This window comes from Labrus mixtus, chromosome 1 (genome assembly GCF_963584025.1).
Source record: "Labrus mixtus chromosome 1, fLabMix1.1, whole genome shotgun sequence".
Lineage (NCBI taxonomy): Eukaryota > Metazoa > Chordata > Actinopteri > Labriformes > Labridae > Labrus > Labrus mixtus.
In genome coordinates, this window is record NC_083612.1 from 8,934,627 (window position 1) to 8,949,564 (window position 14,938).

The 14,938-nt window shown below is 41.8% G+C and overlaps 2 protein-coding genes across 2 annotated transcripts in view; both read right to left on the bottom strand.

The window, feature by feature from the left end:
• Positions 1-14,938, bottom strand: part of otog (otogelin) — a 59,289-nt gene that overhangs the window by 17,482 nt on the left and 26,869 nt on the right. Inside the window, exons 22-31 of the mRNA XM_061044141.1 lie at positions 7,534-7,641; positions 6,754-6,892; positions 5,429-5,563; positions 5,060-5,206; positions 4,401-4,520; positions 4,107-4,223; positions 3,419-3,575; positions 3,262-3,288; positions 2,789-2,965; positions 1,345-1,623 (exon numbers count right to left, since the gene is read on the bottom strand). Coding sequence (XP_060900124.1) covers positions 1,345-1,623; positions 2,789-2,965; positions 3,262-3,288; positions 3,419-3,575; positions 4,107-4,223; positions 4,401-4,520; positions 5,060-5,206; positions 5,429-5,563; positions 6,754-6,892; positions 7,534-7,641 — 1,406 coding nt within the window. The remainder of the gene's footprint in view (positions 1-1,344; positions 1,624-2,788; positions 2,966-3,261; positions 3,289-3,418; positions 3,576-4,106; positions 4,224-4,400; positions 4,521-5,059; positions 5,207-5,428; positions 5,564-6,753; positions 6,893-7,533; positions 7,642-14,938) is intronic.
• LOC132988605 (E3 ubiquitin-protein ligase TRIM35-like) lies at positions 10,086-12,720 on the bottom strand. The gene has a single exon (XM_061056165.1). It carries the CDS (start codon positions 12,430-12,432, stop codon positions 11,032-11,034), a length of 1,401 nt encoding a protein of 466 aa, XP_060912148.1. The 5' UTR covers positions 12,433-12,720; the 3' UTR covers positions 10,086-11,031.

The following is a 14,938-nucleotide window of genomic DNA, read 5'->3' on the forward strand; positions in this document are numbered from 1 at the left end:
TGATGTTAAAGAGAAAATAAGTCCATCTCTGTGCTGCTGTTGGGACAGAAGAGGTATAGTTGATTTGAGTTCAGATTGCTTGCTCAGCATTATGTCTGTATTAACACTCTGAACGCTGAACTTCTCCAAAATCTAAAGATCTCCCTTTAACGGAGAAAATATGTTTTGATCTATTAGTATTAATGTGGTATATTCTTGATTTCATGTTTTTATTTATCTGTTACTTCTGTAATGTTTTTATTTATTGTATTGTAATTTTCTGTAATACATGTTGAAGTATCAAATAAATACATTTTCTTCAAATTCGCTCATAAGCTGACCTCTGCATATTTACATTGATATGATTTATGTGCATTTGCCTGTCTTCAAAGTCAATAAAAGCATGAGTATTTATTATTTATAAAAATAGAATAGTTTTTACTTTTAAAGGTCATTCCCCTCTCTCTCTTTCTCTCTCGCTCTCCCAGATTTCTGACTCCATCCACTGTCCTGTCTCTACAATAATGGCATAAAAAAGCCCAGAAACCAACCTTAAAAAACTCAGTTAACCATGATCATATGAAATGGATTTAAACAATGTCTCGTCACAATACATAAGCCATACCGTGTTGCAGCAGGGTCAAAAATATACATTAAGTGTGTGTCTGATGTGCAGCATTCACTGCTGTCAGAGGAAACACAATCTTCTGCCGGCTCCTTTTCCATTAACTAAACTAAAACAAATTCTGAGGTATTTTTAGCAGCAGTTATTTGGCAGAGCATGCAGGCACAGGAGTCACTGGTCATGACCTTTGACCCAAGAACATAGTGCTGTAAGGAAACCTTCAGAAAGCTTAATGATGCCTGATGGGGGTCAAAAATATAAACCCAGGGGGCACTGGTAGCATAGTGGTCCGTGTGGAGGCTGTTTAGTCCTCCAAGCGGGCAACTCGGGTTTGAGTCCGAGCTGTGGCTCCTTTCCTGCATGTCATTGCCCTCTCTCTCTCTCTCTCTCTCTCTCCTGATTTCTGACGATCCACTGTCCTCTCTCTGAAATAAAGGCATTAAAAGCCCCAAAATAGAAACCCAGAATACAAACCGGTTCCCACAGAGATCAGTTTTATGCAGATATGAAGTCAAAGGAGTAAAACTAAAACTGAACTCAAGGAAATACAGACGAATTCTAGACCTGAGCTTAAGCACTCCAAAGTTCCACCTGACGCCTGCTAACACTTTGAAAACAGCTTCTAAATAAAATAATTTAATTAAAATGAATTTGTCTTAATCTGTTTAATGTTGGAAAAAGATTTGATTGACAGTGCTGTCAAAAAAACAAACATATAATCTTGCCAATTTGGGGCTGACCTGTGAGTCTGAACAGCGTGGCCTTGCGGAAGCTGTCGGTGTGTCTGTGTCTGAGCAGGTGGAGGCGGGGCAGCATGGCGTACAGGAAGAAGCCGGGTTTGGCGTGGGACTCCAGCGAGTCGTAGCCGGGGATCCAGGTGTTCCTGTGGAGGACGAAGGTGGCCCCGTCCCAGAACGCCTCGCTGTCCTCCCACTTGTTCAAACTCACTTGGCCGCTTGGGCTCGCGTACAGGAAGTAGTTTGGTCTGTCAGCAGCCTCAAAGGAAACCCGGGATGTGTCTGCACAGATTGAAACAACATATTTGATCACAGCAACAAGAACCAGATGAAGAAAGGAAAGGACAGAGGACAGGCGCTGACATGACGGAGCTTCTCCAACTCTAAATGTACCTACTGAGAAACTAAGCTGTTGTTTATTGTCTGCACAAACTCTTTACAAAAACACCAAACTATCCAGCTTTTAAACACTCTATTTGATCTGGTTCTGGCCACAATGTGTACTGTGAAATTATTGTGATTCTTTGTTGAAAAAAAGAGCAAGAAACAGGATTGTTTTTTTTTATTATTACTCATCCTCGGCTTAATCGATTGAGCTTGAAAGAAAAAAATAGAAGAAGGGGTAGGACTTCATCCTGCACCCTTCAGAACAGAGACTTGCTGAAGCCAAGGATGAACATAAGTGTATCTTTGAAGTCTTTTTTTAAAGTCACTTAATGTGTTATATTTGGGTGATTTGGGTTATTGTTTATGATATAATTTATTACAGGATTATATTGAGTATGGAAATAGCGGGTCACATGGGTATCTGTGGGGATGTTGTATTGATTTAACTCACCTGTTCATTATTTTTTGATGACTGCTATTGCTTTTAGCTCACTGTGATGACTTTGATTATGAGTTAATGTACAATATCATCAGTTGATTTTTCTCTTAACATAAAAGTCAAACTTATTTTTTGTATCACAGTCATTTTTTGGAAAGCGCATCAGACAAGGTACTAGACCCAGAGAAGTCTATTCCTGTTCTACCTGTAAGTAACTCAAATGTTTTCCTGTTGCAAAAGCAGCAAGTGAATGCATTTCTAACTTCAGTAGATCAGAAAACACTGAAGACATTTTTTAATCTCTTTAAATTCTTCTTGAAAAGGATCCTCATTACGTCAGTATCACAGCTCCCATGCAGTAAGAGTGAGAGAAACGTGTTCCAGCCTTGGCTTTGTGTCCAGCCTGCAGCTCAGGTTCCCATATTAGCATTTAGCAATCTGATCTCTGAACCCGTCTGCCACTGAGGCTCATCTCGTCCATCAGTGTTTTTTACCGGATCATCCAAACACTGTTAAATACTGAGGAAACAGAGGAAGAGGAGAACGAACTACTGGCTGACAATTCTCTGACTTTTTCAACATCTGCGGCCCAACTCTGCCGTCTGAAGAGGAAGAACTCACCGTGTGGTCGGGCTCTGCTGAGGCCTGGCGTCATCATGAACTGTGACAGGACTCGGGAGGCGGTGATGTCACTGAGGTTGCCGCGCTGCAGGAAAACCAAACCGCTGGACCTGCTGGCCGCCAACCACGTCGTCCGGTCTCTGAAGGTGATCAACCTGAAGGGACCTTTACCCAGAACTGCAGACGGGAGGACGTGTTAGTGCAGTATTTATGAAGATGTCATGATTGCAGATTCTACAGACTTTCTGTTGCAGTTTGACTTTTTTAAACTTTTGTACACAGATTATGAACTTTTAAATGGGCTGATGAGGTCAAGTTTCTGTTTCTCATTCATCTTATCCTGTAAAAAAAAAACTGTTTTATCAACAGCTTTACATTTCTTTGCGCTGTTTCCATCATTCAAAGATTTAGCCTCATGTGTGTTTGATGTTGTTCTCAAAGCTAACATGTCATATGTGGAGAGGTCGCCGTACCTTTGTTGTAGTATTCACAATCATACGCTGCAGAGGGAAGCAGAGAGAGAGTTAGTTCCAGTGATAGTTAAAGGTTCTTTATAGTCATGACAAACATGCACCAGGGTCGTTTATGTGTTCACTCATTCAGTGATTCACTCCCTGAGTTCTGACTTACGGCACAGGGATGGGGAGCGCCAGTCCACAGGAACGCCCTGGTGGCAGCAGCGCTGGCCGTAAGCCGCCACGCTGGTGCAGAAACACTCACAGTCTCCTCCGCGACTGCAGGCACATGTGTCTGCCAGGCAGTTCATGTAGAACCAGGTGACATCCACCTGAACATGGAGAGAAAAATCTCTTTTAGTTAAATAAATAATCATTCAGCTTAAAGATTCACTCGTCTTGCACAAATACCAAGAACGGAAACAAACGTTATTTTGGTCAATTATTTCGACCCTTTAATAATACTGATTGGTGTTGTATTATATATCGTTGGAAAGCCTGATTAGTTAAACGTGTGGGGAGCGCCCCAAAAAAATGTGCCAAAATCCCCTGCAATATTCTCTTGTTGGTAACACCAGTCATTATTATTAAAGGGGCAAAATAACTGACCGAAATAACGTTTCCAAACTTTTTTTGAGTAGATTATATATAGATATTTTAATTTAAAAGTGTTTGATTAGATGAATGCATTAGAAGGAGTTTCACATAGCAAACTCTGGATTTAATTTCATCATACTAAGGTACAATCATGTGGATGTGAATCAGAGTGGACTGTGCAGTTCAACATGAGACTTTCAGAGTTTTAGAAACAGTGCTACAATCTGCAGGGTAGTTGTGTTCAGCTGGACTGTATGTTTACTCACCACTGGGTGGCAGGCCTGGAAAACCTCACTGAGCAGCACGGCACACTGACGCTTTGCAAAAGGCTCTCTGAGAGGACTGAGGCTGCAGGGGTGTCTGATGTCTGGACTGTTCACACACTGAACACACACACACACACATGGACATTGATGTTTAAATACAGCTTTTCATCAAAGGTTGAGAAGTAGGTGTGAACATGATTTTAGGGTAATCTCAATTTTTTTTTTATAACTTTAAAGTGCAATTCAAAGGGCTTCACAGTGTTGATAATGTTACAGGAGTTGGCTCTCACTCACCTCTGCTGCAGTCCAGCTGTTTCCAAACTCCTGCGGAGTCGGGGAGTCGATGTTGTCTGGCGTCCGCATCTCGTTTACCGTCTTCATGTCAAAGTTTCCACACAGCCCGCTTAACTTCCCCTGTACATATTAGAATCATCTCTCTTTGTGAATGGATCTTCATATCATCATGCCCTTCATTAGCTATCTTATTAAAAAATGATCCACCCGTGTGATAAGAGTGAACCTCTACCAGCAGTGGAAGCTGCTGAGCACACAGCAGCTGAATGAGGATGAAATCAAATTCACCGAGTCTGATTGATTCAGATTCAGATTCAGAGGACTTCATTAATCCCAGAAGGGTACTTCAGTTCCACAGAGTCATCAAAGAAGCCAAGACAACATAAAGGAAACAAACACAGTCACAGCAGCATTTCACAGGTCAGTAACAACAGATCAGCTGACAAACAGGTCACAATGAGAAGTCGGAGGTAGAAAGAAATGTCTGAATTAACAAGTAAAACACCAGAAATGTATTCAATAATTAGATAAGTATGTCAGTGGACCTTACAGGTTACCTAAGCGAGGTTACCAGCAAGATAAACAGCCTACATTGCAACCTTAGATTACAATCGTGCACACTCCACTGAGGCTGAAAAGTCCCTGCCGCAGCGCCTCACCTGCCAGCGAGGTCCAACTTGGATGTGGACGGTTGTCTTACGGTCCCAGAGGACGGTGACGTCTTCCTCTGGGAAATGAACCACTGTGTAGTATCCAGCTGGCCAGATAAACATCCTCTGCTTCCTGTCAATCACACTGGATGGATTCTGCAAGTCAGAATAGGTCAAAAGTACCAATATGTTAACCCTCGAGTTGACTGAGTGTAATATGATGAACCAAAATGAAACTCAGAAGTGATAATGCATTTATTTAAGGGAGGATTGATGCTGGTTTTATGACTCCATTTGTGAAATTATGCATCAATTTTTAGATGTAACCTGGATTCTTTTTTAACAAGTAAAGAAACATGTATACAAAGCGACTCTTACTGGCTTTCCTGTGTCATCGTCGAACGCTACAAAGGACCTGCCGATGTTGATCAGCAGAGATTTCCTGCAGATGACTCCGCTGTCGAAACAATCCACGTTCTCAGCCGCCACACTGAGCATCATATCAGCGCTGCTCTGTGGACAAGAAAAAACACAATCACAGAAACTGCAGAGGTCTCACTAACTGAGAAATTCTGCTCATGCTTAAACTTTTATACATCCAACTGCTAGAACTATTAATATCAGTCTAATGTGTATTATCATTAATACAATGAATTCTTAGATCTAGTTGACTTACAGCCAATATCAGTCCACACTAATTAATGATATTAGAATGATCAATCTATTTTCATCGATTGTTGTTCCTGCTAATACCACACTTACTTTTACCATCATGGTAAATGGTAAATTGGACTTGAGCTTGTATAGTTCTTTTCTTGTCTTCTGACTACTCAAAGAGCTTTAACACCGCAGGTCACACCTACACATTCACACACTGATGGTAGAGACTGCTATGTAAAGTGACCATCTGAAGTCACTAATCCCATACACATTAATATGCCGCCGACAAAGCAGCGGGAGCAAATTGGGGTTAAGTGTCTTGGACACATCGGACATGAGACTGCAGGAGCTGGGGGTCGAAATCCCCATACCTTCCAGTTAGGACACAAACGACTCTACCAACTGAGCCACAGCCGCCCCGTTATAGCTATGCATCACAGCTATACATCTGTTTTATTTCTTAGTGTTGTCTCTCTGTTTGTTTGTCTCTATCCCCTCTCATCCCCAAAAGTGTTTCAGCAGATGGCTGATCAACATCAGTCTGGTTCTGCTCGAGGTTTCTGCCTCTTAAGGGAAGTTTGTCATTACCACTGTAACTTTGCTAAAAGTTCTTTATGTCTGTGCTCATGATGGATTCATGTTGGGTCTTTGTAAATATAATAACAAAGAGTGTGGTCGAGACCTGGTCCTGACAAAATATTTGTTATGACTTGGTGCTTTACAAATAAATAAAGATTAAAAATTGACATTATAGTATCTTCATAGTTCTGAATAAAGTGATGGAGGTTACCTCAAAGTAAAGCATGTTTAGAGTAAAGTATTTTGTAAATTATACAATTATACGACCATATCATTCTTTGCACTTCATGCCTTGCACAAGAAGGATTTTTTTCTGCTGTTGCACTTAATGTTTAATGCAACCATTATCCAAAAAGTCCCAGCATAACTAAAACTAAAGCCATTAAATGTACCAGTGAACGGGTTAAATTGAGCAAAGCCACAGTTTTTGGCTCTCCTTTTGTGAATATAAGTACTTTAAATACCTTAACCAGGTACACTTTGCATGCACCAACGTAGTCATAGAACAGTCCATCAAACGTCCTGTAGTGGCGATCCCCGTAAGCCATGCACATCGACGGACACGGATGAAACTCACACTGGAACGTCCCATGCTGGCAAACACTACAAAGACAGCAAAGCTTCAGTGATTCAGCATCAACTTGTTCCCACTTAGTGCACAGACATTTTTTTCATCTCTAATGGCCTTCTTTTGTGGAGAGCCTCGGGTTTACAACAGTCAGAAAAGTGGCCAGCGATTGTCAAAGGCTGAATCAGCGCTCATTGAGCTATTAGGCTGTCATCTACATCGTCTTATCTGGCTATGGCTTGAAGAAGAAGTGGAGGGATGGGAGAATGACTGAGATCACCAGGAGAGTGTTTTCTTTCACCCGTCTGAAACTAGAGTGAATCAAAGAGTCACACAAGGCCCTGCTCTGTTTCTGAGGCCTCTTTCTGTCCTATGATAACTGAGAATTATGGCTATCAGGTGGCCTCTTTACCTGCTCTGAAAGACTCAAGAGTCATCACTCTCAGGCCGAATCTGACTTTGATAAATTAGCCATGTTGTTGGAGACTTGTTGCAGAAGATTGCTGACAGTAATACAAATTGGTGCTGCGTGTTAAAATGGATTATGAGCTGCTGAAGGAAGGAAAATGAAAGGTTAAAGATCATGTGAACCAAAAGATTATATGTTGATGACCAAAGTTTTCTATTAAAGCTTAATGAATGTTGTATGTTGCTCAGTCTCCACATATGAACTCACCACTGATGGCAGGGGGAGGAGACTCTGTCGCCAGGGTAATACTCTTTTCCTTTCCATAGACAGGGGCATGATGCAGGTTCAAAGCACTCATCGCCATGTTTCAACAAGCTGAAAGAGAAACAAAGACTTTAAGTATAAAAAAGTTCTGCAATTATTAAAATTCAAGATGGAGCTTGGGTTTGGCAGCTTAAGATCAACAGATTCTGGTGATGCACCAATGTGTTGTCTTTGGTAAAATGGGTAAATGCACCAATGTGTTGTCTTGGATATAATTGGTAGATTCAAATTGTAAGTAGTTGAACAAAACTAGACTTCTTATGGAAGCCATAGGGCCATCAGAGTGATTCAGAATGGCACTAAAAATGCCCTTTCTGTTCATTTAGGTAGTAGGATCTCATCATCTATCTCATATATATATCTCATCAATAGCCCAATGCTGACTGGTAGATCTCGACCAATTCATAATTTCTGATTTTAGTACAATCAGACTAAGAAAATATTCATTGAATGATGACTGAAATAGTCAAAAGGCCAATGGAAGTGCTTGATGATTGTCAAATTTGCAGCAATGTTGGACATTATTCAAAGACCCTGGGCTAACAGTGGGCTCAAGTTATGACCAAATCTTCATCTGAAGCTCCTGTGTTGGTCTCTAACCCAGATATGAGGATTGTCTTTTTGCCAAGAGCACGACAGAGGAAGAGCCAAAGCAGGTAAACTTCCTAAGTGAAGTGATACCAGGAAACAAGAGAGAGTTTCAGGGGTGGGCAGTCGTGGATGAAAAGCGGTAACACTTGTTGGCTACATGAGAAAACCAGACAATTAGGATTCTCAGAGATAGAGAGAGAAACAGTCTTTGTCTGGATGCCTCCATTTGCTCTCCACTCTGCGAGACGAAGCTGATAAGTATCTTGTAATATCCAGGGTTGAGCTATATCCACTGGCAAGGCTGCAGACAATGAAGTGACATACTGAATGGTCCCAACACAAACCTCAGGTTCATCTGAGTAGAGTTACATCCCAGATAAAACCGTGTTAACAGCTTCCTTTATCCGACGGCCAAGCTGCCGTATCAAGTACTGTGATCAAAGAATCTAAAATCATTCGTTCTCCTGACCTACCTGCACATTATGAATAAATTTTCATAATCACTGTTCTCATTTGAATCTAATTCTATCAGAAAGTGAAAAAGTATCTGAGGAAGATAAGGTTTTCATAGACGAGCGGCTGGCGAGCCAGATGGCAAAATGGGTTGTACTTAGGACTTAGATGATTCCTGTGTTAGGCTGAAGATCACAGGGTTTAATTAAACCAGAAGAAGGCTGTGGCGATCTCGTTCTCATGTGCTGCAAAGTAAGCCAGAAAGGTCATTTTGTATGTTTTTGTAGCTCATCAAACTTTTCCAGTTAGACGCACTGCAATTTATGTAATCCCCTTTTCTTCCAGATGTTGAGAAATCTTGTACGACATTTGTTTTTCTCATCAGCTGACAAAATTCCCTGACAAAATGGATTCATCCTTTTCAAAGTATTTGCAGTCGTATTTGTTACAGAGGCAAAAGTGAAATGGTGGTTTGCATTATGTTTCTCTCGATAGACAAAGGAATGCAGCTGAGGCGGTGTCATAAAAGACAAGATGGCATCTACCGATCTGGAAAAGTTTGAATCTGCTATCACCTCAGTATGAAAATGTGCTGGTTAGCTAAAACATTAGATTCGTTATTGGTAAGGCTATGGATAAAATAAGAATGTTGGAAGCGGCTGCTTGGACTATTCAGCCCAGCACACATTAAGTTGGTGTGTTGATCAAAGCTTCTTGCATCTAGCATTTGGCTCTATAAAAAAACAATCGGTCAAAATGATCAGCAAACAGAGTGGGGAGGGGGAGCTGTGGAGACGCCTCAGTAGGAGTTGTGTCATTATAAAGAAAACAAGAAAACTACCGGCCCCAAAGTACATCCACCCTCCGGAAAAGTGCTCCGTATGACAGATTGTGAGACCAGTCCTGGTTGTGAGTAGCGTCTGTATGCTCTGCAGGTTATCAGTGAGAGAGAGGTCAACTATTACGTTTCTCCTTAGAGGCAAAGTTCAGTATTTCATGTTGATTATTAACCTTCTAATGCTGGTTATTGCAGTTGCCAATCTTACACTGCACTCTTAGTTTTGTTGTGTCATGAATATGACTTCTCATTCAAGGCTCACCTGTCGTTAATGCTTTTAAACTGTCGCTGTGTTGTTTGGGCGACTTTATGAAACTTATTTTGACCCGACACCGCCATAAGGCTAATAAACTTCAAGATTCCAGTTAAACTAAAATAAGGTCAATTCTTCGGTGCATGATAATGTGTCACAGATATGAATCACATTCTGTATTCTAAGTAAATAAATAAAAACTAAATCCAACAATGTCGAAAAAATTGCACATGAACTAGGACAGGTGTTCCCAAAGTTTGTCATGCCAAGTCCCCCTTCAAAGCATTAGCCTCAGACAGGTACCTGTCTTACAATCTTTCTTAGTTCACTGAATATTAGAAACAAAAAATGAAACAAAGATTGCTTGCTTATTATTTTAATTAAGAATGAATCATCTTGTTATCTTGTCATCCATTTATTTTGCTCAATGTCTCCCTGAGAGAGAGAGAGAGAGCGAGAGAGAAAGAGAGAGAGAGAGAGAGAAAGAGAGAGAGAGAGAGAGAGAGAGAGTGAGAGAGAGAGAGAGAGAGCGAGAGCAAGAGAGAGAGAGAGAGTGAGAGAAAGAGAGAGAGAGAGAGAGAGTGAGAGAGAGAGAGAAAGAGAGAGAGAGAGCAAGAGAGAGAGAGAGAGAGAGAGAGAGCGAGAGCAAGAGAGAGAGAGAGAGAGAGAGAAAGAGAGTGAGAGAGAGAGAGAGATTGTTTTTAGTGGTGCAGCAACTTGCTGATACCTCAGTGTCACTCATAGCAGCTGCTCTATTCTGATTGGCTAGAGTGCTGTGTAATGTTTTTTAACTGACTTATTGTCGTAGAAAAAGAACCCAAAGATATGATATTCAGTGATAAACATCTAGTGAATCTTGTGAATAGTAATACATCTTAATGGTTGTGATTCCCTCACATGGTGAACATCAGTTCCACAAAATCATCAGGCACAAGATGTCCACATGTAATTCAAAAAACCCAGAATGCAAACAAGAGATATTCAGAGTGGGATTTTCTGGCACAACTTCATAAACTCATAGGTGCTTGAAGAGGTCAAATAGCTCCAGCAACAACTGCATTCACAAATTAGACCGACACGTTTCGGCTTGCATCGGGGTCCTGATGACGTCATTTTTAACACTTGGAGCAGGAGAAATAAAAAATCTCCATTCAGCTTTCTAATTTGAGAAGATGACAGATTTCTTAAAAATGAAACAAAATATGAGAGATTACTGAAGAAAAAAAGAGAGAAAAATAAACATCTGTTAATTAAACTGAGCCCAACTCCATTCAGATAAGAAGAACATGCATCTTCATCTCTACCTTTACTGTTTCACTGATACAGACACCTTCAGTCGTGATATCTTCAGAGGGGAATCAAAAGTCCAAATGTATGGAAACAGCTTGCGAGTGAAAGTGTGTGTGAAGGTGTGTATGTGCGCGTTATTGTCAGGGTCAGAGAATGACAGCTTTCCTCCGTCACAGTCCAGATGCACTCGGATCCTCTGAGGCCGTCCTCTCACTGACAGAACAGTGTAGTCATCCAACGTGGTGTATGCTCTGTATTCATTAAAAATGAACTCTACTCTCCATAATCCACAGGACGTGTCTACCTTCCCGCCTGCAGACTTCTCACACACAGCCACTTCCCAGCTTCTGTTCTGTCCAACCTCGACGATCCAGCTGTGAGTACCTGAATTAAAACCCTGAGAGCCCAGAACAGTGCCGGAAAAAGGAGGCGCCCTCTCTGGATTATCAGGAAGCTGCTGCTGCTCTCCTTTTCTCACACCGGTCAGATCTTCAGACAGGATGAGTCCTGAACCGGCGGTGTTTGGGTCCAGAACCACAGCAGTGTAGAAGACCATGTCCTTCATCTTGTTCCAGACGTTGAAGCTCAGGTTGCCCAGGTGTTTGGCCACATCTATCAGAGCTCCCGAGTGCAGCTGTGGATCCTCCAGCAGGGGGCACTGCTGGATTCTTACCCCTGCTGCCTTGTAGTTGTTCAGAAATGACAGGTCTGCAGCTCTCAGCTCGTCCTCTGTGGCTCTGACCGTGTCTGAAAGAGCTGCGATCTCTCTGCTCAGAGCCTCCATCTCCTCCTTAATCCTTAGACTCTTCTGCTTCTCTTCCTTCCTCAGAGCAGAGATTCTGGCCTCCTCTTCCTCTTCTAAAAACCGGTGAAACTTCTGAAACTGCTCCTTTATCTGCCTCTCCGTGTTTGCAGCCTGGGCCTTGAAGTACTTTCTTGTTTGATTCCACTCTGTTTTTACTTTTTCAAAGTGCTCCAGTTCGTCCATTAAGCCCTTCAGGGACTCCTGGAGCTTATCCCTGAGATCTTGAGCAGCTTCGTCGATGGGTTTGAATGTGTGGTTGGTGTGTCTTTTAGAGTCTCTGCAGACGAGACACGCTGGCTGCTGATGATCCAGACAGAACAGTCTGAGTGTTTCAGAGTGCAGACTGCAGAGAGCCTCAGAGTCTGATGACGCTCTCTGATCCCTCCGCAGTATAAAGGCCTCACACAGGTTCTTCAACACCAAGTTACAAGCTGGATCGGACTTAGAAGATCTTCTTTTGCAGAGTGGACACTCCTGCTTCTGTTTCTCCGTCCACCAGCTCTGCAGACAGGCTTTACAAAAGCTGTGGCTACATGACAGGACGACAGGATGTGTGAAGACGTCGTGGCAAACAGAACAACACAGATCGTCCTCTGAACAAGAAGAAGCCATTTTCCTCTGACAGAAGCCAAAACAGACGAGCAGAGAACTCAAACTAGTCGGACTGCTGAGGTTCCACTTCCTCCTCCACAGAGTTTCCTTGAACTTACTTTCACTTTAACACTTTGTGTGTTATTTTTCAAAGCTCTTTACAGCATGCAGACAGCAACAAGTTGAAGGCAATATTCCCAGTTTTAGCTCCCGGAGCTGTCCTCTCTCTGTGGAAGTCGTTTCTTCTATTTCTAACGGTGAAAGTTTTCTTCCGTGTGTGCGTGTTCATGGAGAGAAATAGTGTTTCCTGGTGCGTCATTGGGTGGAGCTTTGTATGACTGTCTCTGGTTTACACTTGTACCGCAGTAGAGACAATGAAGTTGGATCTGGGTGTTAAAGAAACTTTTTTTTTTCTTTTCTTTTTTGTTCAAATGGAGGGATGTTGGATTATTCAAAACATACATACACACATCCAAAAACGAGGGTTTGCGGAGTTCAAACCATCCTATTTTCCTCCTGACGCAGTTTTCATTGTAAGCGCTCACGTTGTTGAAATTAGAAAATGAAGTCGCGCTCCCCTTAGCGCCCGGGGGGTATGTTTCTTTTCAAATGAGGTGTGGTAAGCAAAGCCGGCGCGTTCCTATCTTGCACAAACACAACCACAATATAGCCAACAGATAGTACAGCCTGCATGTCCAGGGTCCATTACGCACACATATGAGAATAGAAGCAAAGATTAGGCTACAGCAGATCAAATAAGTAGGTCTAAATAAATATTAACCTACCTTAATTTGATGTTGAGCACACAGAACAATTAACACATACTGTCCGATCCTGTCGCATTGCCTCGAGCCTTTAATTATGACTGCTGAACCCTTTTGTGCTTCGATGCGGAAAGTTTCACCGCGTCTTCGGTCGTTGATGATGTTGTGATGAATAAGTCAGCGAAAAATAACTTAAGTCCTCCTTCAGTGTCATTCATGCAGTGTCCGGTGTGTGTTGTGTATTCAGGGGCTAAATTATCCAGCTGGAGTTTCGTCTATTAAACCATAAAGACTCCGTGTAAAGAGTAACGCGCCAGTAAGCAGGCCAGGGGCGTGTCAAGACTTTTCTGACTGGGGTGGCCCAACAGGGGTGGCCCGACTGGTGCACTGACTTGTGCAGGGGTGACCTGAAGTTTGTGTGCACACACATGAATAAAGAGAATGTATACGCCCTTCTGTCTGCTCTCATCAAATTATCTGTTAAGTAACACAAGATAACGGTAACATATAGCCTTCATCTTCTCCACTTAGTTCTTCAAGGACTCAAAACAAATATGTCCAAAGTCACAATTTAAATGTATTTCATAATTGCACACTTAAAACTATTAGTTGCCTGTTGCATCGCAGTCTGAATAATTGATTTTAACATAAGTCCCGCCTCTGACAAGGCAAAGAGCCAATCATAGTTAAGGGTTTGGGGGTGAAGCTGTCATAACTTGTACGTTTTGTTTTCCTGATAGTTTCTCTACTTTATATAATTACTTCTGTTGAATCTGGTCAGGGTTGTATGCAAGCAGATAACTTGCTTTTACAGCATATGTATTTGTGTACAGTAAACCAAACTCTGGTATGCTGGATGGTCCTGGTCTGCACCTGAAAGTCCAGGTTCATATGAGTTCAGCTGGGCTAATTTTCACAGAATGAGGAAGGAATGAATGGTCTACATTTTGATCATAAACAAAGTGTGCCATTGTGAATGAAACACAATGGATTCTTCTGTCAGCAACTCAGCTAATTATTCCCCATTAGAGGTTTTTAAGTCTTGCTGCAGATGAATACCTTGCAGTAGAACTGTGAGTCGTGTGTGTTTTTTTTTTTCTCGTTCCATGATTATCATCTAAGAGTCGTAATAAACCGACACGAGGAACACCTGCTGATCATCTGCTGTCTGGGTTTGACAAGAAAACGAAAGCCAGCTAGTTGTCAACGTTTTGCACCACAGATTCATTCACTGCACTTGGCTTGATAGGTTTTCTTTATTTTTAGTATAAAAATATTATATAAGTATAATATGTGACTTACAGAGTAGATGTCCAGTAGATGTCACACTTCTGCATCTGTCTCTCAAACTAAAAGAAAACGCACCACTCCCTCTCAGTGTTCCAACCCAGTGCAGCCATTAGTAGATGATCAATATTCATATTCATCTACATTTTTGATTGATTCTGAAGTTATTTCTTCTATAATTTTTGCCAAAATAATGTTTTTTCTTGGGGTTGGGAAGCCTGCGTCGGTATGATACTCCGCTATTGTGCCTCTACATGCAGCGTCCCTGAGTGGGCGGGGCTGTCACTCTTCGAACCCATGTTGTGTTAGGGCTGAGAGTTGGGGATGGTGTATGTTTAAAAAAAATGTATGAAACATGTTTGAGCCTCTAAAGGAAACATTAAGAAGCTGAAGGAAGCGATGTCCCATCAGTGTGAACACAGAGCTCAGAACAACAAACCCAAAAGGGAGTTTGACTGCAGTAATTACTCAACGAT

What these genes read in the sequence shown, in the direction of transcription:
- LOC132988605 (XM_061056165.1), bottom strand. Translation starts at nt 12,432, where the DNA reads ATGGCTTCTTCTTGTTCAGAGGACGATCTGTGTTGTTCTGTTTGCCAC.